This window comes from Harmonia axyridis, chromosome 4 (genome assembly GCF_914767665.1).
Source record: "Harmonia axyridis chromosome 4, icHarAxyr1.1, whole genome shotgun sequence".
Lineage (NCBI taxonomy): Eukaryota > Metazoa > Arthropoda > Insecta > Coleoptera > Coccinellidae > Harmonia > Harmonia axyridis.
In genome coordinates this window covers 33,060,779-33,083,453 of record NC_059504.1, presented here as the reverse complement: position 1 = coordinate 33,083,453, position 22,675 = coordinate 33,060,779, and the positions used below count along the sequence as shown (strand labels likewise).

At 33.6% G+C, this 22,675-nt stretch overlaps 3 protein-coding genes across 4 annotated transcripts in view; 2 read left to right on the top strand and 1 right to left on the bottom strand.

The window, feature by feature from the left end:
* The first annotated feature begins 4,480 nt into the window (after nt 1–4,480).
* On the top strand, nt 4,481–12,002 carry LOC123678493 (tyrosine--tRNA ligase, cytoplasmic). Of its 2 annotated transcripts, none has more exons than XM_045615535.1 (6): nt 4,481–4,764; nt 9,951–10,462; nt 10,518–10,658; nt 10,715–11,122; nt 11,330–11,612; nt 11,685–12,002. In XM_045615535.1, exons 1-6 carry the CDS (start codon nt 4,757–4,759, stop codon nt 11,935–11,937), a joined length of 1,605 nt encoding a protein of 534 aa, XP_045471491.1. In that variant the 5' UTR covers nt 4,481–4,756; the 3' UTR covers nt 11,938–12,002. The 2 variants fall into 2 exon arrangements, with proteins under 2 accessions (XP_045471491.1, XP_045471492.1); XM_045615536.1 differs by lacking the exon at nt 4,481–4,764 and adding an exon at nt 9,713–9,873.
* Nucleotides 12,003–13,515: 1,513 nt separating this feature from the next.
* LOC123678495 (RNA-binding protein 48) lies at nt 13,516–14,714 on the bottom strand. The gene is made up of 2 exons (XM_045615539.1): nt 14,483–14,714; nt 13,516–14,399 (listed from the first exon to the last, which is right to left on the bottom strand). Exons 1-2 carry the CDS (start codon nt 14,672–14,674, stop codon nt 13,551–13,553), a joined length of 1,041 nt encoding a protein of 346 aa, XP_045471495.1. The 5' UTR covers nt 14,675–14,714; the 3' UTR covers nt 13,516–13,550.
* A 170-nt stretch (nt 14,715–14,884) lies between these two features.
* Nucleotides 14,885–22,675, top strand: part of LOC123678492 (coatomer subunit beta') — a 55,123-nt gene continuing 47,332 nt past the window's right edge. The window contains exons 1-5 of the mRNA XM_045615534.1: nt 14,885–15,039; nt 15,097–15,448; nt 15,632–15,865; nt 15,917–16,192; nt 16,460–16,825. Coding sequence (XP_045471490.1) covers nt 15,037–15,039; nt 15,097–15,448; nt 15,632–15,865; nt 15,917–16,192; nt 16,460–16,825 — 1,231 coding nt within the window. The 5' untranslated portion in view covers nt 14,885–15,036. The remainder of the gene's footprint in view (nt 15,040–15,096; nt 15,449–15,631; nt 15,866–15,916; nt 16,193–16,459; nt 16,826–22,675) is intronic.

Below are 22,675 nucleotides of genomic sequence, written 5' to 3'. Positions count from 1 at the left end.
CTTTTTTTTTTCAAAATCTCGAAAATATTTTTTAATGGAATTTGTAAAAAGTGAATGAAATTATCACTCTCAGTTCAATTAATTTGTAATGTGAAATTTGAATTAAATTACTTCTACGTAATCCAGTCAATTTGTGCTCACATGTGCCCCTCAAAGGAAAGTTATGGGTTAGTTTGATTTTTTCGATCGTATGTAACGGGTGTTTTTTTTCGATGTATAAAACTTTAAGTTGGCATTACTGTTCAAGATGGCGACCGATTTAACAGCTGTCAAGTGATTTATTCTCAGTTCGGTTTGGCAATTCATCATGAATAGACTGACGCCTGAACAACGCTTGAAAATAGTGCAATTTTATTTCGAAAATAATGGTTCTGTGTGGAATATGTATCGCGCACTACTTCCATTAGCGATGAAGCGCACTTCTGGTTGAATGGCTACGTCAACAAACAAAACTGCCGCATTTAGAGTGAAGCTAATCCTCAAGTGTATGTCGAAACAGCGTTACATCCAGAAAAACTGACTGTTTGGTGCGCTTTATGGGCTGGTGGAATCATTGGTCCGTACTTCTTCAAAAACGATGATGGCCAGAACGTTACAGTCAATGGTGATCGGTATAGAGCCATGATTACTAACTTTTTCATTCCTGAATTGAACAACCAAGATGTCCAGGAGCTGTGGTTCCAACAAGACGGCGCAACATGTCATACAGCTCGTACCACAATCGATTTATTGGAAGACACGTTTGGTGACCGCCTAATTTCACGTTTTGGACCAATTGGCCTCCAAGATCTTGTGATTTAACACCACTAGACTACTTTCTGTGGGGCTATGTAAAGTCATTGGTCTATGCGGATAAGCCACAAACCCTTGACCATTCGGGAGACAACATTCGCCGTGTTATTGCCGATATACGGCCACAAATGTTGGAAAAAGTCATCGAAAATTGGACGTCCAGATTGGACTACATTCGAGCCAGCCGTGGCGGTCATATGCCAGAAATCATATTTGAAATGTAATGCCACAAGATTATCTTGCGGATAAATAAAATTCATATCAATCGAATAATCCATCGTTGTTTTATTGCAATTTAAAGTTCTATAGCTCTAAAAAAACACCCTTTATTTTTTTGGGTTCTGAATCCGAATCTGAGATTTAGCACCAAAATTCTGTGACGGAACAAAAAAAAAATACAAAAAAAATTTAATCTTCTGACGTTTTCTTCCATAAAGTTTTTTGTCCGAAAAACCTGGCTCAAACGATAGTTCAAAATTGGCGTATTATATCTATCTCTGCTGAAACTCAGTTGATGGGGTAGTTTTAATTTCTTCGATTTTTTATCTCTGTTTCTGGGGTACAGAATTCAAAGCTAAAGTTTGCCACCAAAATTTCATGATAAAACATTGAAAAAAATGCAAAAAAGGTGATAACTATCATTTTTTACCGGTTTTTTGCATATAAACTTTCTACTCATAAATTTGAATTTGAGTACTCTGTTGTATAAATACTACGACGGTATTTTTTCCTAAATATATTTATAGGAATCGATGTGAAGAAATAAACTGAATTTCAAAAAATGATTTTGAAAATGTTTTTTTTCTCAAAACATACTTGAAAAATAAAACTAGTGAAAATAGACTGAATGGGTTGGCTCTTTATAAGATTTTTTTTATAATATGTAAAACCCCCCCCGAAACTGAAACCTGGCTACGCCCGTGGAAAAGTCGATATAGTTCAATAAACCCATGTTTGTTTGTTTTGTTGACTTTGTTTGCATTTGATATGATACGACTAAGCGACGTAATTAGGAGTCTTAAGAAAAACAACATAGACTACCAAAGAACTTTATACCGGAACCAGAACAAAAATTACAACTAAGGTAGGACTCTCTGAAGAAGTTGAAATCAACTCGACAGGGAGACAGTCTTAGCTATTTGGGTGACCACTCCCTAAATGTATTGTTTTATGCAGACGATGGTGTTGCCATAGTAGAAAATGAAGACGACTTACAACGTCTACTATATAAGATGAAAACTTCTGCAGAAAAATTTAATGAGCATTTCAATCACAAAACAAAATCAATGGTCATCTCTAAAAATTCTATTAGAAGTGAATTGACCATATTCACCGTCGCCATATTGTTATGCGACAATACCAACTACCCAGTGTTCCCAACGAAGAAATATTGAGTTTACTAGAAAAATTCCACAATATAAAGTTTATAAGTGAAGTTTATGTGTACCTTTTCTGGCTGCTACGCCAGATAGGCTTGTTTGGGACAACATTGTGCAAAAATTTCAGCTTTTGGAAATAAAAAGATTAGTGAAAGGTGGTTTTCTGAACAAATTAATTGTGGCCGAGTGTATAAATGAATGCTCCGCTCCATTTTTGGAAATAGTCAGTGGAAGAATAGTCTTTATGGCTGATAGTATTTTTGATATTAGCGGTATTTTTTGTAGTAAACTCAATATTTCTCCGTTGGGAACACTGGGTAGTTGGTATTGTCGCATAACAATATGGCGACGGTGAATATGGTCAATTGGCAGTCGATAGCAGAATAATACAGTAGGTATCAAGCACAGAACACTATCAAGATTCAATTGTTGGCAGTGAATATATCGAGTGAAAGAAACCTGACATAAAAGGGGCACGAACACAAGCGATAAAAGCATCGAGAATCAGCGGTTATCTGAGAGCATCGAGATAGAATAGAGAAGGATTCGACCAATAACATTTCATAGTACTGAACAGATCCGTATTTACAAGTTTTCATATCTGCATATCTATCTTCACCATACTCTAAATATATTAAAATTTATATGGCAGGATATGTTGTAAATTATTTGAAACAAAAAATTGTTTGTGAACAATGCTTGGACTGTTTAAAAAGTGATGAATACGGTTTATTTTTGTATTCCTTCGTGAAAGTTTACTAAATCCGACCCTGATATTTCCCTCACTCTAGGAACAAAGCCATGAGCTCACAGAGCAAAACCAGAATATACAAAACCTGTGTGCGAACTATTCTGACATATGCATCAGAAATCAGAGCCGAGACAACAAAAAAGAATAATGAGAACCACAGAGATAAGAATATTGCGAACCATCAAGGGAGTCACACTCAGGGACCGAATAAGGAGTAATGACATAAGAAAAGAATTGGGAGTAGAGGATGTGGTAAGATGGATCAGGACACGAAAAAGATTCTGGAGGGATCACATAGAAAGAATGCCTTCTGTCTTCTGACAGATGGGCAAAGTGGGCTAAAACTCGGAGACCGAACACACGCAGACCGGTAGGCATACAACAAAAAAAGGTGGTACGAGAGCTGGAGTTCAGTATCTCAGGAAGATTCCAGACGAAGGCCAAATGTACAGGATTGAACAGGACCTGTAATTCCTTGAATTTTTTTGATGAATATTTCTAGAAAATTATTTATTCACTTTCTCTGAAAGGAGACATCATAGAGTGGAAATCTGAAGTCTAAATATCTGGGAATAAAACTAGACAGTAAGCTTTTTTGGAGAAAACACATTGAGGTTACGTCTAACAAAGCAGCAAAGGCCTTGATGGAATGCAGACGGCTGGTAAGACTTGGGCATGTAACCCAAAAATACTGCGATGTATGCACGTCATGATTGTGAGGCCCATAATAACCTATGGGACAATAGTCTGGCATGCCAGAGCAAGTCAGAACAGCACGAGGAAAGTCCTTGATACTATACAAATATTAGCCTGCGTTTGTATCACTGGAGATGAGAACGTGCCCAACTAGGACACAGATCGCACATCTTTTCATCTAGTGATAAAGAGACAAAGAGAGTGGCCTATGACAGGGCCCCCGCAACTGCGCGTGCAACGCGTGCACCGCACGCGGGCGCCACTCTAAAAGGGCGCCAAAACCTCTTATAGACCGCATGAAGAACTGTTAGAGTTCACCCTGTGTAACTCTTTTTTAAACATGCCTACAACAAATCGATTAGTCCATCTAGCGGCAGCTAGATGAACTAGATTATAGAGGACAATTGGTTCATCTAGCGGTGAATAGACGAACTAGCGTATGAAGGACGATGAGTCCTTCTAGCGGCCTATAGACAAACAGTCATAGAGGACAACTAGTCCACCTGGTGGTAAAGGGACGGTTAATGACCGATACGTGAGATTTCTATGTTTCATTCGATGACTGAAAGTGGTGGATGTAACTCACGTGTTTTTCGATAAATCTGGTTAAAAGAAAGTATAGTTAATGGTGTTGAATACGAGATATCTAAGTAGAACCGATGGACCAAAGGTTTTCGAAAAAGATTCTTTAAAATTTTTTCAACAATTTTTTTTTCCAAACTTCTTTCTTGCAATTTATACAAGTTTCCGAACGTCGCAATCGGTATGAAATAGCCAGATTGCCATTATACGATTCTTTATGAGTAAATAAATCATAGATAATAATTATCCCTTTGTCGACACGAGATTTCTTTATGGGCACCTGGCAACCTGCATCGGACGGCAGGCACCCTTTCTTCGATTATAACTTACACACGCATATGGTAAACATAAACAATCAGAAATACCGAAACGACGGCCTTTAGCCAGGGGAATTACTGAAACTTTCGACACTATCTGTAGGAAAAATAATAGATTTTATTTCGCAAAGTTTACGGGTCAAGAATTTAAATACTTAGATAATAAAAAATTGAGAAGATTTGTATTTTGTGTATTGTGTTTTGCTTAACTGTTTTTTGTTGTGATTAAATTAAATTTTATGAAATGGTGAGTACATTTTCAAGATTCTTCTAAAATACTTTTTGATTATGATAATGGGAACTTTCTCAAAACTGTCTCAGATGATTTCGTCTTTTGATCCTGTGATCGACATTAATCGAGTGCAAAACTCACAAACAAATTCTTTAAGAATGACCCATTATTTAGGCTACCAGATACAAAATAAAATTGAATTTAGATATTAAAATCATGAGAGGTCAAGGGTCTGATAAAACATATTGGTTTACAAAAACGCATACTCGAAGCTAATCCTAGGGCATTTTTTGCGCCATGTGCTGCACACAGCTTGAATTTAACTGAAAATGATGCTGCTAAGGTTTCAAATAAAACACTGGACTCTTTTGATATTGTACAAGAACTTTATCTATATATTTCTCTTCATCCACAAAAAGATTGGAATGTTATAAAAAATCATGATCCTCAGTTACATCTTAAACCCCTAAGGCCCAGTTTCAACGTTGTGAACAAAAAGTTATATAGTGTTCTGTATCGTATTAGCAGTGATGACCACCATTGGCGCTAGGTGTCAGGTGTCATTCATTCATAACTCATAACATTTCAAAACATTTGTCATCTTGTAAACAAAAAACAAAGTTAATTTTTGCTGAAAATGTCGAGTGATGTGCTTCGAAATGTCGGAAACTTGCAGAAGTTAAAAAGAAATTATCCCATTTCACAAAACCACACATTCTGGAAAAAAAACTGTATAAGTAATTTTATTAACTTATTTATTTTTATTAACAAGTTTAACTGCTTCTTAAATGATATTTCAATCAAACATATCAATAAATTATTCTTTGCAATAAATTTCATAAAACACAAAAACAAAGTTTACGTGTATTTTAAATGGGAAATATTGAGCCTATACATATAGTCATATTTTGATAAAATTGACCCAAAAATTAGAAATTTCCGGAAAAATAATAACATAGACAAGAGTTCCATACTGATAAATAATTATTAATCTCAACTTGAAAGGTTATAATCCTCCAAAAATGGCCGATTAGTGCTAAATCGCGATTGGTCGATTTAATGGCGCTTTGGAGTGTGGTGAAACGCTACATTACATTAATCGTGATTAAGATGCATAGAATACCTGGTGTGTTTACTGATTCGATTTTGTTTCAGACTTTTTGAGAGACCCACCTGTTGCTTTGGTGGTCTGCTTCACTAGAGTGCTGTAAGGTGGCGCTCTTTAAAATTTTTCGAATTCTCGCATCTGCCTGGTGCCGTTTAAAAAGGAAATACTGATTTTAGACACTGCAAACATTCACAATTGAGTCCCCAAACATTTTGTTTTGAGATATATGTGTTAAAGTTTAAGTTATTTTCTCGTATAACCTTCCCTTCACAAGATATTTAATATGAATTGGCCATAAATATTCCAGTTTAAAGTTTTCACTATGTGATATGCTAATTTCGAATGCAAATCCACAGGGTGATATATTTTCTGGAAGGATGCCTGCTTCCTTCCTCCAAAACTATATTTTGGTGAATGGCTGTTAGTTTAGAAAAATGTAGAAAAAAACTCTGGTCCAATATACTACACTTTTTGGTTTGTTATAGTTTTGTCGTATCTACTATCGATTTCTAGAAAAATCTCTAGTAATCCTCAGGAAAATCCAAATTATTATAAAGATCCAGCTAGTAAGCTCTAATGAATGCATTAACTATAAGTTTTGGTAGTTATTTACCTAATCTGTAGCGAAGATTAATGAATATTTGATAAACTGTACGACACACTAGAAACAACCTGTATATTGAAAGCAAAGCGTTTGTGGGCTCATATTCATGAAACTTTTTTTTCTGAAAATTATCCAAGTAATTTCTCATTTTCCTTCGTAACTCTTATTTGAGAACAAGGTAAGAACAACCAAATTAGTAACAACAAAAATTATTTCGAGTAATTTGGTTCAAACTTCATTATCAAACTTCTTTTTCTAACATTACAGATATGAATAAAAGTTGTCGTCAAAAATTTTTTTTTCGATTATCCCTCCCCAAGAAAAAAAAGATCTACGCCCTTGGTTCACAAGAGTCGAGAATTGAGAGAAATGTCAAATGTAAACGATGTATGCGCCATCTGAAAAGCCCGCGATCCCTCGAAATCAAGTAGGTATAAATCCGAAAAATCTCCCGTTTTGTCTGAAAGTTTTACAGGTATAAGTAGACACACCAGGTATTCTATGCATCTTAATCGTGATCTAAGGCCTGGTATCTCTCGTTGGTCTGAGTCGGTCAGGAAACCTCTCAATGAACAGTCGAATCGTTCTATCTACAACTTTATTACATTCTCCATGAAGTAGAATGAGATTTAAATAATCTTCATTGGTGAAATTAGGCATAGTGATCGATTTTATAACTTAATACGAATTATCACCAAATTACTAGTAAACACAAAATGCTACTGAATAAAGAGGAATTTGGCAGATGTAATTAATGATATCTATCATTAAAAAAAAAGAATGTAAAACATGGTAAGTTTTTGCATATGGTTCATAAGGAATTATTTATTTATCACTGGAGAGAAAACCGATGGCCGATTAGTTGAAATAAAGAGGTTTCCGATACAAATTCGAATCAAAATTCGCCATCTATTTAGGAACAACCTGTAACTTTTTTCTCTTGCATATTAGGGTAGTAAAATCTAAAACATGGTTCAAGTAACAGTTCCTGAAAATTTCATCTTTTTGGCGTGAAGGGAAAAGAAATAGCTGAAAATTCAAGACGAAAAACAGTTTTTTGTGAATAACTCAGAAAATATCCACTTTAGGGCAAGGGATGCATACACTCACATTATTTTTTAACGTAGATTCAATATATGCCATAAAAAAATGGGGTTCTAATTAGAAAAAATTGATTTTTCACGATTTTGTCATCCCTAACTTTGAAAGCGATTTTTTCACCCCCTGTATCATGAATCGTGATTTCGATTTTTAAAGTGGATACATCAATCTTACATCTTGAAAAATCCCAAAAATGAAAATTTTCCACCCAAAAACCTCGAAGTTATTCTTGTTTCAGCGGAGCTCTATTTTCGATTTTTTTTTCGAATTTTCCCGCTCAGAGAGAATTTTCCAACCAAAACTGAAAAATGTTACATCAAAATAACTTGAAATTTTCTAAGGAATCTATTTCTGAAATAAAAAAATGTTGTTCTAATTTGAAAAACGGAAGTTGACGTCATTTCAGGAAAAACCGGAGGTGCTCAAGCCTTGAAAATATTTTAGATTTCATTAGCATCGTTTAATACTTATAAGTGCTGAATTTCATGAAAATACGTTCAGTAGTTTCCCGTATAAATATGGGTGAGGTTCCTCGTGAAAGACCCTGTATATCATTAGTGTTCAGAATAAATGATTGAGAGAATTATTATTCCCATCAACAATATTAATGCACTTATATTTTTGATTACTGAAGAAGAATTACTGCAATTGTAATATACATATATGTTATGTCTATGATACGTATTTGTGTTTGCTGGGATTGTGCTAATATGTGATTTTATGAAAATAAATGAGATTTGTTTTGATATATTCTACTATTTCTATAATAATTTGAAGATTGAATGAACTCTCAGTCCATATTTTTGAAAGTACAATTATTGAAAACTTTGATTGTTACATTAGAATTTAGAATGTATAATACATCCCTGCATTGAATGATAACCCAGGTATGAAGTGGTTACGTTTGTAGTACCTTTGTCATTGTCAATTGTATTTATAATGGGAACGTTCAAAATTTGACTACTCGATGCAGGAATATAGCTAGCCAAAATTTTAGCAATATCCAGTTTTTTCTGTATTTTCTTGACAAAGATTTTAATAAAGGTTGTCATTTCGAATAATTCGATTTCGAAAATCAATATTATGTTATCGGTTGAGTATACAACAATACATCGAATAGTTTTTCTCTTCCACAAATTTGAACACATTGAGCCATCAACTTTTGAACATAATTCTAACCGTCCATTACTATATGGTTTCAATTTTCATACGTAATAGTAATTTACGTAACAAGTCCGGAAAATAGGGTGTTTTTGGCCGAATAGACAAAATTCCAGGACGAGCGTAAGCGAGTCCTGGAAGTCTGTGAGTCCAAAAAAACCATTTTCGGGCGTGTTGCGTACAATATTTTTTCGGCAACCATGTAAAATAACACTATCGCTGCTGCTTTCCATATTTTATTGCGATTGCGATAAAAAAATATGCAAATTTTTGACAACTAATTTCATATGAATTGTCATCCGTTATCTCGGTTGCTATGGATTCTATGATTCTTTTCCGGCCTAGTCCGGGAAGTACGTACTTTCCGGACTAGGCCGGGAAATGCTACTTTCTCAGAGAAAAAGCGTCCGGGAAGTGAGCACTTCCCGGACGGTTGCCGAAAAAAGTATTTTTCCCTCCGGCGCGCCGGAGGGAAAGTAGAACTTTTCGATGATCCTGTCAGTCGAGAAAAGACGTTGTTATTGTCTACTTATCTATGGTTATTGTACGTTTGAAAAAAAAATTAATTTTTCTACTCGACGATAGCTATTACGCCCCCTAGCGGTAGATGTATGAACTTCAAAACAATTTCCAGTGTGTTTTCTTGTATACTTGTACACACACATTTTTACCACAACTTTCTACGATGAGTGGATCCTCATTCCTGAGATATAGCCGCTTACCTTGCTTATTTACCATCCTGTACATTCACCTTTGAAGCGAGACAAAATATCAACTCGGAAGCGGATAGGAGAACCCCGTGAAACAACAAAACGTAAAATATGAAATTAATTACTTTAGGTCTCAACTTCCCTACTTACGACTATTATGCTATAAAAAAAATAGATTTGTCAATGCGAATCCGACACACGACACGATGTGGCCTGCGGGGTGTGTTGCCGTTGCCTGAGTTGCGACTCGATGGAGATGATGATGAATTAGTAGTAATTTGTATCAGTGGTTTAAAATACGCTGACGTTTTGACAATCTTTTTTATGGTTTACCTAACCTAACTCTTTTGGGAAAGCTCTCTTGGAGAAACAATCTACATTCGTTGGAAACTTTAGAAATCCACAGCTTTCCTCTGTCTTTTAGATTTTATATTATTTAGGTAATTGATGTAATGTAATTTATATCTCAGCGATTGGTTCTTATATGTTATGTTATTTTGTTCCATATGTATTTCAGCAAAATGGTTAATGAAGCCCCCCTTTCTCTAGATGAGAAGTATCATCTTATTTCTCGCAATTTACAAGAAGTACTGGGGGAAGATAAAATAAAAAGTATATTGAAAGAACGAGACTTGAAAATCTATTGGGGTACTGCTACCACCGGAAAGCCTCATGTTGCATACTTTGTTCCTATGTCCAAAATAGCAGATTTTCTCAGAGCAGGAGCAGAAGTCACTATTTTATTTGCTGATCTCCATGCCTATTTAGATAATATGAAGGCAACTTGGGAACTTTTAGAACCCAGAGTTCAATATTATGAACATAGCATTAAGGCTATGTTGAGTTCAATTGGTGTACCATTAGATAAGCTGAAATTTGTTAAAGGTACAAATTATCAGTTATCCAAGGAATATACTTTAGATGTTTATCGATTATCTTCCTTGATTACGGAGCATGATGCTAAGAAAGCTGGTGCTGAAGTAGTAAAGCAAGTTGATCATCCACTTCTTAGTGGACTTCTTTATCCAGGTATAATTCATCTCTAGACTGTACAAAAAAGATTAAGAGTTTATTATGATTTTAGGTTTGCAAGCTTTGGATGAAGAATACTTGAAAGTAGATTCACAATTTGGTGGTATTGACCAGAGAAAGATTTTCACATTTGCTGAAAAATACTTGCCACAATTGGGCTATCAAAAGAGAGCTCATCTTATGAACCCCATGGGTATATTATTTAAAATATCTTAATGGAATTATGTATCATGTGATTAATAATTTTAGTTCCTGGATTAACTGGAGGAAAAATGTCTTCTTCAGAGGATGAAAGCAAAATTGACCTCTTAGATTCAGCTGCCAATGTAAAAAAGAAACTGAAGAAAGCTTTTTGTGAGCCAGGAAATATTGAGAATAATGGCTGTCTCTCTTTTGTTAAACATGTTATATTTCCTCTTCTCAAACCTGGTGAAAAGTTTGTCTTACCTAGACATGTAGACTATGGTGGTGACTTGGAATTTGACAAATTTAATGATCTAGAACAAGCTTTTGCTAAAGAGGAAGTACATCCAGGAGATTTGAAGAATGCCATGGAAATCTATCTTAATAGATTACTAGATCCAATTCGAAAAGCATTTGAAGATAAGAAACTCAAGGAATTAGCAGCTAAAGCATATCCTGTTCCAGGAAAACAAAGTGAGAATATAAAAATATTGTCTTGGATTCATTGACTAACAAATGTCATGCATAATTATTATAAATATGAAGAGTCTTCTTGACTGAATAATATTTATAAGGGGTATATTTCTTTTTGTTAGGAAGAATGTTTGATTTTCTAGTTAAGCTTTTCTATATCTTTCAATACACACACATTTGCTCTGAGCTATTATGAATTATTTTCAGAGGGTTCTAATCAACAGAATCAAGCTAGTGATGAACTTGTACCAAGCCGATTAGATATCAGGGTAGGAAAGATTGTGGAAGTTTCTAGACATCCTGATGCTGATGCCCTATATGTTGAAAAAATTGATTTAGGTGAAGCCCAACCTCGAACAATAGTTAGTGGTCTTGTAAATTTCATTCCTATTGAGGAGATGAAAAACCGAATGGTTGTGGTACTGTGTAATTTAAAAGCAGCAAAAATGAGGGGAGTTGAATCACAAGGAATGGTACTTTGTGCTTCAGTGTGAGTGGATAATGTGAAGATAATTTCAAAGTGATATGTTAGGATTTATTTGTCTAAAAAATGAATTTTCAGAGATGATCCTAAACAGGTAGAAACTTTAATTCCACCAGAGGATGCAACACCTGGTGAAAGAGTATATATCGAGAACTACGAATCTGGAAACCCAGATGAGGTGTTGAATCCCAAGAAAAAAGTGTGGGAAAAGCTACAGGTTGATTTGAAAACCAATTCTGATTGTTTAGCACAATGGCAGGGAAATAATCTTTTAACAAAATCAGGTGGAAAAATAAGAAGTAAATCAATGACCATGGCACCAATAAAATGAACATCAATATGCAATAAACAATTTTATTCAACTTTAATATTGGTATTAAAGACAAAAAATAATTATAGGCTTGTTTTATTTTGAAATTCAAGTAGTATCCCGATTATCCAAACTATTTTGGTTAAGGAGTTGTTTAGTTGACTGACATTTAATAAATAATGTTCTAAGGCAGAGGTCTCCAACCTTTTCAATGTGGTGAACTACTTTGTCAATTTAGAAGAGATGGCAAGCTACTAACTACACTGAGCGCAAAAATATAGAAAGTTTTCAACATTTCTATTTAACAAACACTCAATCCACTTAATTGGTCTTTCTACTGTCTCAATTTTTCTTCTCTTTCGGGGGAATTTATTGGGAATGATTTTTCAAAATTCGAGTGAACAGTTTTATGATGACCCTCAATAATTCACTTTTTGATTACAAAGACAGAAGTATTGCACAGCAAACATAATTTTTTCCTTCAGCTAAAGGGAAGAATTGTTCTTCACATTCCATATGGTATATTTTCTCCTTCTTACGATTGCTTGACAATAATATTCTTCACATTTCCTTACTTTATGACAGAACCAACTACTGGACATAGATTAAGTTACAGGTTTAGCTTATACCGAATGCAGATTGCCATACTGCAATGTCGCCTCTCGACTTAATGCTTAATATTATTATTATTTATCCTTGCCACAATAGGTCTAGACTCTAGAGTATAAGACAGTTAAAAAAAAAAAACAATTTTGTAGTTCGACAATTGTAAATCAAGAAAGTTAGCACACAAACTATTTTTTTTGTAGTTCCTCAGATCATGTGGACAAAAATTGTAGAAATTAACACATTAACTGCCACATAGGGTTTTCAATATTGACATCCTATACATCTGGCGAACAAATGGTAAAATATGAATACGAAATTCTCTTGTACTCCACCTGTACAGCCAATACAATAGTTATTTATAATACAAGTGCAGAAGGCATTGGTATTCTTCCACGAGTTCAAAATTCAAAAACGAGCCACGAAGTGGCGAGTTTTGGAATGAACGAGTGGTAGAATGAGCCTTCTGTACGAGTATTATACATTATTTTCTCTTATTCATTGCATTTTCATTGAAATTAATGAAATATTTCCATAAATATATTTTAGTGATTTTTGCATTGAAAAATGTTGGTTGGCAGAACTGATTTCTTTAAGGCAAATTGATGAATTGACAGATAAAGCCGTGGCGGAAAGTTCGGAGAACCAACATAGAATAATGAAATATAACCATGAAAACTGTGCGTTTCTGATATATTCTCGCAGGATTTGTTCTACAAGATGTGGAAGAATGAACGGAATAACCACAGAATTAGAGAAAATAATTTCCGTGAATAAATGGAATTTCAAAATTATGATATACGCTTTTGTTTCACAACAATATGTCAATATTTAGTGGAGAAAAGCACATAGTAATTTTCGGTATACGCCAGTTTCGTTTGGCGCTTCAAGTACCAAGTCACTTGCCCGCCGGCTGTATTGGTGGCAGTTAACGTGTTAAATAATGAAGATTATCTTCTAGGATCTTGGAATATCCCGAAAAAACATATTTCAAACATTTTCTTACTATTTATTCTCAATGGGTAATCCTATGAACTAATTTTATTTATTATTTTATTTCTAAATATAATCCTCTTCTCGATGTTAGATACTTTTCTTATGTTGACCTGATTAGGGATTTGAATATTTTTTTCCAATATTCCTTCAACATTTTTTTGACTAGAAACTTCAATTGGTTTGTCTACATTGAATTTAAAATATTCCGGATTTGGTAATTGTGGACCAAATACTTGAGTATCTGATACAGACTTAGATCTTAATGGTAGTGGCACAAATTTTTTTGATTGCTGTGCAAGTGTATTATTCCTTTTATTATTAGTTCCACCATTTACATCTGAAGATTGAGAAGCATATCTTACAATATAGTCTTCAGTGTTTTTCTTTTGTTTTCTCTTATGAGATAAAATAGGATCATCTTCTCTGTACAGTGATGGCACATTTACTTCAGAATGTTTCCTTTTTTTGGATGTTTCTCCTTTATTTAGTTCAGAATTTGTTGTTTCATTAGAAACTCCTTTAATTCTCTCATGATTTTCAGCGTTATATTTGTTGAGTCTAATAAGAACATCTTTCTGTCTTTGTTGAAGTTTTGATCTGGTTTCTTCTAATGTTTCATATTCTGGTGCATAACATACATGTAAGATACCACCATAAAATGATTTATTATCAACTAATCTTTTGGCTATTCGAGCTGACTGTATTCTTTTGTAATGAATATGATAACATTCTGTGAATATCTCTACATCTTGATCAGGAACCACATGAATACTTATTATTTCTCCATATTTATTGAACAAGGATTTTAATTCAGAACGAAGATTTATTGTTGGTACCCCATAAACAAATAAGTGTTGGGATTCGGAAGAAACTGTGTAGACCTATGAAAGAAAAGGTATTGAATAAATCAATAGTGTTTAAAAAAAAAGGATATAATGGTCTAATGTACATAATTTAAAGTTACCTTTACAGCAGTGAATTTTCTTCCTTGACGATAAGCCGGTCTATTCATGCATAATTCCTGCTGTTTATGATGTGGTATTTCTTTCTTTTTTTCTTGTTCGGAATTAATTTTATTGGATTTGGTTTCCATTTGTATAGCTCTAAGACAAAAGCGGACATTTGTTTTTGGATAAGTCATAGACCTAATATCCATGGATATTAGGTCTATGGGATAAGTACACAATCTGAAGTTTGGAAGGTTATATAAATATTTATTAATGGATTTCGTGATTTCACAGAAATATCTACTTCTTCTTTTTCAAAAGATCAATGGGATGAATATATGAAATTTTCTCATTTGTATGCGAAAAAGTAACAGACTTGAGTTCAATATTTAAAATATGGAAACATATTATTCTCGAGAATGATAATTAGAAGTATTTTGAAAGTATACATATTTTTCATATACAAAGATATGATGACTGAGCCACGTCACTGTCAGCCAGCGAGTTCAAATTGTCGTATGTGTCGGTATTTGAAATATAATATTTTTTTGTAATTAAAACTCTATCGAAAATGGTAGGTATAATATGAAAGCTTTATTTTGTAAATGATGATACATAATTCTTATTTCAGCCTTTACGTCTAGATATAAAACGTAAACTAACGGCTAGATCAGACCGTGTAAAATGTGTAGATTTACACCCTACAGAACCATGGATGTTATGTTCTCTTTATAATGGAAATATTAATGTTTGGAACTATGAAACACAACAATTGGTTAAAACATTTGAAGTATGCGATCTGCCAGTCAGAGCGGCCAAGTTTGTTCCAAGAAAGAATTGGATCATTACTGGATCTGATGATATGCAGATTCGTGTTTTGAACTACAACACTTTAGATCGAGTTCACTCATTCGAAGCACATTCTGATTATGTCAGATGTATTGTAGTACATCCCACTCAACCCTACATTCTAACAAGTAGTGGTAAGCTTATATTATAAAATATTAATATCCTGAGAGGTCCCACAGAGGTCTAAGAAGAACATAAACACACACATTGGAAGTTGTTTTCAACTTCGATTGAATGTGCTCACTGTTAGTTGAAGTTGCAATTATACTATTCATATTATTGTAATGTTTTAAATATAGATTTCTTGGTGGTTTTAGATGACATGCTCATCAAACTCTGGAATTGGGAGAAAGCTTGGAGTTGTCAGCAAGTTTTTGAAGGACATTCTCATTATGTCATGCAAATAGCTATTAATCCAAAAGACAATAATACTTTTGCTAGTGCATCTCTTGATAGAACATTGAAAGTATGGCAGTTAGGTGCATCTACAGCAAATTTTACTTTGGAAGGTCATGATAAGGGTGTGAATTGTGTTGATTATTACCATGGAGGTAAGAAAATCACTATATAACAACCAAAAAAATAAAATTGTGTTTGTTTAGGTGATAAACCTTACCTGATTTCTGGAGCCGATGATAGATTGGTAAAAATATGGGATTATCAAAATAAAACTTGTGTCCAAACTTTGGAAGGTCATGCGCAAAATGTAACTGCTGTTTGCTTTCATCCAGAGTTACCTGTAGTCTTAACAGGAAGTGAGGATGGTACTGTGAGAATCTGGCATGCTAACACCCATAGGTTGGAAAGTAGCTTGAATTATGGATTTGAAAGAGTTTGGGCTATTTCATGCTTGAAAGGTTCTAATAATGTTGTCTTGGGTGAGTTTTCTAAGCATATCCTTATATAATTAAAATCCATAATGAATTTTGTGAATATTAACATTTACAAAAAGTTCACTTCAATTCTTTGAAAAGTACTCTGTCCCATGATTGTTCAAATTTCATTTTATATATTTCAAAGTAAAACTAATCAAACGGAAATACAATTATTATTCCCTCATTTTCCTATCTGAAAAAGTATAATGTTCCTGAAAAACTGATCCTTATACCACTAAAACAACTCATCATTATTTTCTCAATTTGAAGGTTATGATGAAGGAAGTGTTCTTGTGAAAATTGGTCGTGAAGAACCGGCAGTTAGTATGGATGCCAGTGGTGGTAAAATAATTTGGGCACGACATTCAGAATTGCAGCAGGCCAATCTGAAGGCCTTGCCAGAAGGAGCTGAAATAAGAGATGGAGAAAGACTTCCAGTTGCTGTTAAAGATATGGGAGCATGCGAAATATATCCCCAAACCATTCAGCATAATCCAAATGGAAGGTTTGTTGTTGTTTGCGGTGATGGAGAATATATTATCTATACAGCAATGGCTTTGAGAAATAAGGCATTTGGTAGTGCACAAGAATTTGTTTGGGCCCAAGATTCCAGTGAATATGCAATTAGAGAGACAGGCAAGTAATTTTGTTTCTATGTAATTGAATCCATTTGAATCCAAAGTAAATGGCAGCTATTCTATTTCCACTTTTTAATTATACAGGGTGTATCAAGTTCGACAGCCTATTAGACGTTTCTGGAGAACAGGGCCTATTTGAAATCTGAAAATTCGGAATATGACATTGTTCATGATGCCCTATTCAGCTGAAATTTTTTCTCGAAGCTCCAGCAAAAATTGTGAACCAAATTTGATCATAACTTTCGATTTTCAAATTAGAACCCTATTTTTTTATATACATATAAAAAAGCGGTTGAATACATTTTACACTTCCGAAATATCTTCTCATTAATTGGTGATAAATGTGGATATTTAAGATTGAATGCTTGACAAGCTCTCGAAATAATTCTGTTGCATTCACCGTGGATATGGAATAGATCCAGAATATCATTATTTGAATAACGGGGATTCATTTCATGAAATTATAATCTATCAGCTTCAATAATGAATACACCTGTCACATTGAAATAATTCCATATTTTAATTTCTATGATCATAGAATACTGCTTTGAAACGCACTCTAGAAACAGATTCAATGAAATTGACCTACATATACATAAATTCATAAAATCTCGAATAACTCTTGAATTATTGAATTTGGGAGCATAAATAGGTTTGGGCACTACCCTTATTTTTCTTCGTAGAATCCAACGTAATCATAAAAAAATAGAGTTCTAATTTGAAAATCGAAAGTTATGATCAAATTTTGTTCACAATTTTTGGCACAATATTTGAAATATGTGATGATATTTCTCTAGTTCAAGATATGCACGATATTCCTACATCTTTCTAGTTGGAGAAAGTGAATCGAGTATACACATAAAATATTCACAGTAAAAATAATTCACGTAATAGTGACTATATATTGACACTATTTCTTCTTGCTATTGGTGAAATAAAGATATATTCTATTCTATGGAAATTCTCTCTTTTTTTCGGTTTTTTCTTAATATTTTGAAAAGTATAAGGACCAACGCAATAATTGAGGAGTAATTATAATAATAATAATAATCTTTATTTTTCTGACCTTTATAATAATAATAATAAGTTTATTCATTATAAATTACAATAATCTTCTATAATACATGGTATTTCAAGTTCGACGGCCTATTAGACGTTTCTAGAGAACGGGGCCGATTTGAAATCTGAAAATTCGGAATATGACATTATTTATGATGCCCTATCCAGCTAAAATATTTTCGAAGTTCCGGCACTTCCGGTTATACAAGAAATAAAAAAAAAATTTTCAAAAAAAACTTTTTTTTTCATTTTATGTTTCAGATATCATCTAGATTTCCATTCTCAATTACTCTTTGCTAAAATTATTGCGTTAGTCCTCATAGTTTTCAAAATATTAAGAAAAAAGAGAGAATTTCTTGAGTCACAATTACGTGAATTATTTTTACTATGAATATCCTATGCGTATACTCAATTCACTTTCTCAAACTAGAATGATGTTGGACTATCGTGCATATCTTGAATTTGAGAAATATCATCACATGGTGTTTCAAATATTTTTCATGAATTGAATTTCCGATATTCAAATGACAAAATTCTTAATATACTTTTCTCTGATTATGTGGCAAATCAGTTTAATCCGCCACATCTTGAGGAACAAAATAGACTGGAACGGATATATCTTTTATCTGTCAAATTTGTGATACAGAAAACTGTCCTACCAACCAACATTTTTCAATGCAAAAATCACTAATAGATATTTATGGAAATTTAGGTTAATTTCAATAAAAAGGCAGAGAATTCGGGAAAATAATGTTTAAAACTCGTACAGAAGGCTCATTCTACCACTCGTTCATTTTGAACTCTTGGAAGAATATCAATAACTTCTGCACTTGTATTATAAATATCTAATTCCATATTCACGATGAATGCAATAGAATTATTGGTAGAACTCATCAAATTTTAAATCAGAAATTTCCACATCTTCTTGAAAGGATGTTTCATACTTCATGAATATACTGGAGTACCTACTTAGAAGAAAAAAACCTGTACCTACTAAATGAGATAAAATCATAAAATTTTAAACTATGGACATATAAGAGGTACTCAATTGGACCCAGGACGGAGCCCTGTGCTACCCCAGTAGTCATTACAAGTCTTTCACTTTCACAGTCATCCATACACACATAGGAAACCCTATTTTCTGAATATGACTTTAGTAGGTCATAACAAACACCTCTGAAACCCATTTTTTGGAGCTTATCTAATAAAATACCTATGTCCACAGTGTCAAATGCTTTCCTCAGATCAATGAAGACCACAATTACATATTTATTCTTGTCTATTTCTTCAGTTATAAAATCCACCATATCAACAACTGCACCAACACAGCTACTATTTTTTTGAAACCCATACTGGTTAATGTCGAATTTGAATGTTTTATTCACAAATTCAATTATTCTATTTTTCAGAATATTTTCTACAATTTTCGCAAATGTCGTTATAACTGATATGGGTCTATAATTATTAGGATCGTCTTCGCGACCCTTTTTTTTTGTATACTGGTATAATTTTAGATATCTTTAATTCTTCCGGAAATATACCTTCCTCCAATATTTTGTTGATGAAGTTAACGAGTACCTGTTCTATGATTGGAAAAAGATTGACAATATCTTTCCTTGTAATACCATCAGCTCCAGGTGCACTATTTCGTAACTCATTAATTATGTTGAAAATTTCAGTACCATTTGTTGGGCTAAGAAATATACTATTCTTTACAACCTCCTCCGGTAAATTTAAACCTTCTTTTTTCTTTATTTGTTCTGCCAGTTTTGCTCCTACTGTGGAAAAATGACTGTTCAATTCATTGACAATCTCTGTGGTATTGTCTCTCACATTCCCATCGTGTCCCATCATTCTGTTAACTTTCTTTGTCCTTTCTTTCTCTTTTCTACCAATCAGCATCAGATGTTTGTAAAATAATAGTATAGCTGCCGTATGTCCATTATAGAGCTTTCCTGAAATAGATTGTCAAATGGATAGGTAAAATCTTTTTTATACATGACTTTGATGATCCTTTTTTGAACAACTTCAAGATTGGTCAAAGTAGTTTTACCAACATTACCCCATACATCAGATGGGGCTGGACAAGTGAGATATAGACTGTGTAGCAATTCAGGATTGAGAATCTCTCGTAAAACTTTGAACTTGAATATCAGACATCTAACTTTCTTAATAACATGCTTGATGTGTTTATTCCATTTTAGATTTGTATCCAAGACAACACCCAGGTATTTGAATTCTCTAACAGCACCTATATATCCGTTATACAGAATATTTATTGTTTGGAAGTCTGGTGATGTTCTACTGTCAATATGTGTGGGAAGGAACGATGTTTTTGTGAAGTTAATGGTTAATAATTTGCTATTAAACCATTTTCGAATCATAATGAGATCCTTCTCTGTCAGTAAATTGACCTCCCAGTTTTTTTCCTCATAGAAGATGCAAGTGTCATCAGCGTAGGCTATGATTTCTCCGGCCGTAGGAACTGAGAAAAGATCATTTAAATAAATGTTGAAAAGGATCGGTCCTAGCACGGATCCTTGGGGTACACCGAAGGTAATTTCCTCTTGCTCGCTCCTGATGTTATTAATTTGTACCAACTGATATCGTCTGGTAAAATACATTTTGAATAACTGTAGACCAACGCCTCTGATACCCACATCCTCCAAAGATTTTAGCAATAGTGTATGGCTAACGATGTTGAACGCTTTCCAAAGATCAATGAAGACACTCAAAGCCATCTAATCAGTATCCATTGCATTACATTTTGGATGTTAGGTGAAAAATGGCATCCTGTGTCGATACACCACTTCGAAATCCATATTGTTTGTTGAATAAAATATTGAATTTGGTAAGATAGGAGCATAACCTGACCTTCAAAAGTTTCTCAAATATCGTGGCAAATGTAGTCACATGTGAGATAGGTCTATAGTTAATAGCCTCTAGGGGATCACCGGATTTGAATATTGGTTTCACCAGAGAATTTTAAACAGAGAAGGAAAATATCCTTTTTCTAGGCTTCTATTCACTAAACTTGCTAAGAGTTCAGAGATATGTTTCACTATACATTTTAGAGTTTAACCAGTTATTCCATCTTCTCCCGGAGACTTTTTGTTTTTCAATTCTTCTATGACTCTCATTATTTCTGTAGGCGTAGTAGGTGAAAGGAAGAAAGAGCTTGAGTTATTATATTTCCTTTTAGAGAGGTCACAGTTTGGATCCACTTCAATTTGGTTAGCTAGGCCTGGGCCTACTGCAATATAATCATCATCATCATCATTTATTTAAATACTCCAATACAAATTACCCTGTTAGGGTGTAGAGCTAGTCAATATAAAAAATGTAAAATATAAACAAAGGGTATAAACATGTACAATCACAAACAAGGTGTCCCTAAACAATCTATGTTAAAAACATTCAAGAATCAAGTGTTTAAAAATTCATTCAATGAATAGTATGGTCTGTCCTTCATGTAGTTGAAAAGTGCTCTCTCCATCCTTTTCTGAGGCAGCTGTTTGATCTCATCAGGTATTTTATTATAAATCTTCACGAGGGTATGTAAAGAGTTTCTCTGAAGGTATGAGAATCTCAATGAGGGCACGTTCAGACGTTCTTTGGCTCTAGTGGCGTAATTGTGCTTTTTTTCCATTTTACGAAAGAATGGAGGATTGTTGGCAACAAAAAGGGCTCCTTCATATACAGGGTGGCCACTTTTTCAATGGGATTGTATTGGTAACTTTTAAACCATAAGGGTTAGAAGGTCGGTCAAATGGAGAAAAAGTTGCATGCATAGAAGCATTATCAAGCAGTTCAAACAAATCGAAATTATCAGGGCCGGTTATTAAGATATCATAAGAAAAGTAAATTCTGTCATTTTCATTTTTCTTTTTTTCCCACTTTATTTCAAATATTATCAAAAAATGTTACAGGAATTTTTTATTCGACAGTAAATTATCCTCAATTTGACGTAATCAGATTTGGTATCCAACGTTTCGTACTCTCTGGGCCACCCTCAACCTCATTTTTTTCAATACGGACCTGCATATTTTATGACATTTTTCGAAATAACTTTTAACGCTGAATTCAACGATATATCATACAATGTCATTCAAAGTAGATTTTCAGGTGATTTTTACCCTTATCCAATTTTCTTTAGGTCGGATCTGTATTACCTTTATTTAGTTTAATTAACAACATGCAATATGCAATAATTTTCGATAAGAAAATCAACTTACCCATCTTGAACTAAATGGAACATATTAGAATCTAAGCAAGAAACGAGTATACTGGTTTCTTGGTTCTTCTTTTATAATAATCATTTAAATATTTCTATTCATAATAATTAAACGAAAGTATCATTTAATGAAGAAAAAGTCAAATGATTATTCGAAAGTAAATGAAAATTAATGAAGTAAGTGTTCGAAATGTCCCCCATTTTGTAAAATGCACTTTACGTCCCTGGAACCCATACTTCTTAATATACATTTGCTTGTTTGGTCTCCTTGAATACCTTCCAAAACATTCTCAATTTTCTCGCGAGGTATCACTATTGTTGTATTTGTCATTTGTTCCGTTGAAACAAATTACAGAATCGAACTTTATATTGAGATCATTACGATATAATTTTTGCAAGGCTTGGTATTCAAATTCAAAATCATTGTAGAATTCGCGTCTCTTGACTATTTTATTAACAGCAGTTTTTGAAAAATTCCATTCACTGGCCACAGTTCTCGATTTTTTCTTCTGGGTTCGATTGAATTTGGGTCAGAACATTGATATCGTTAAAAGA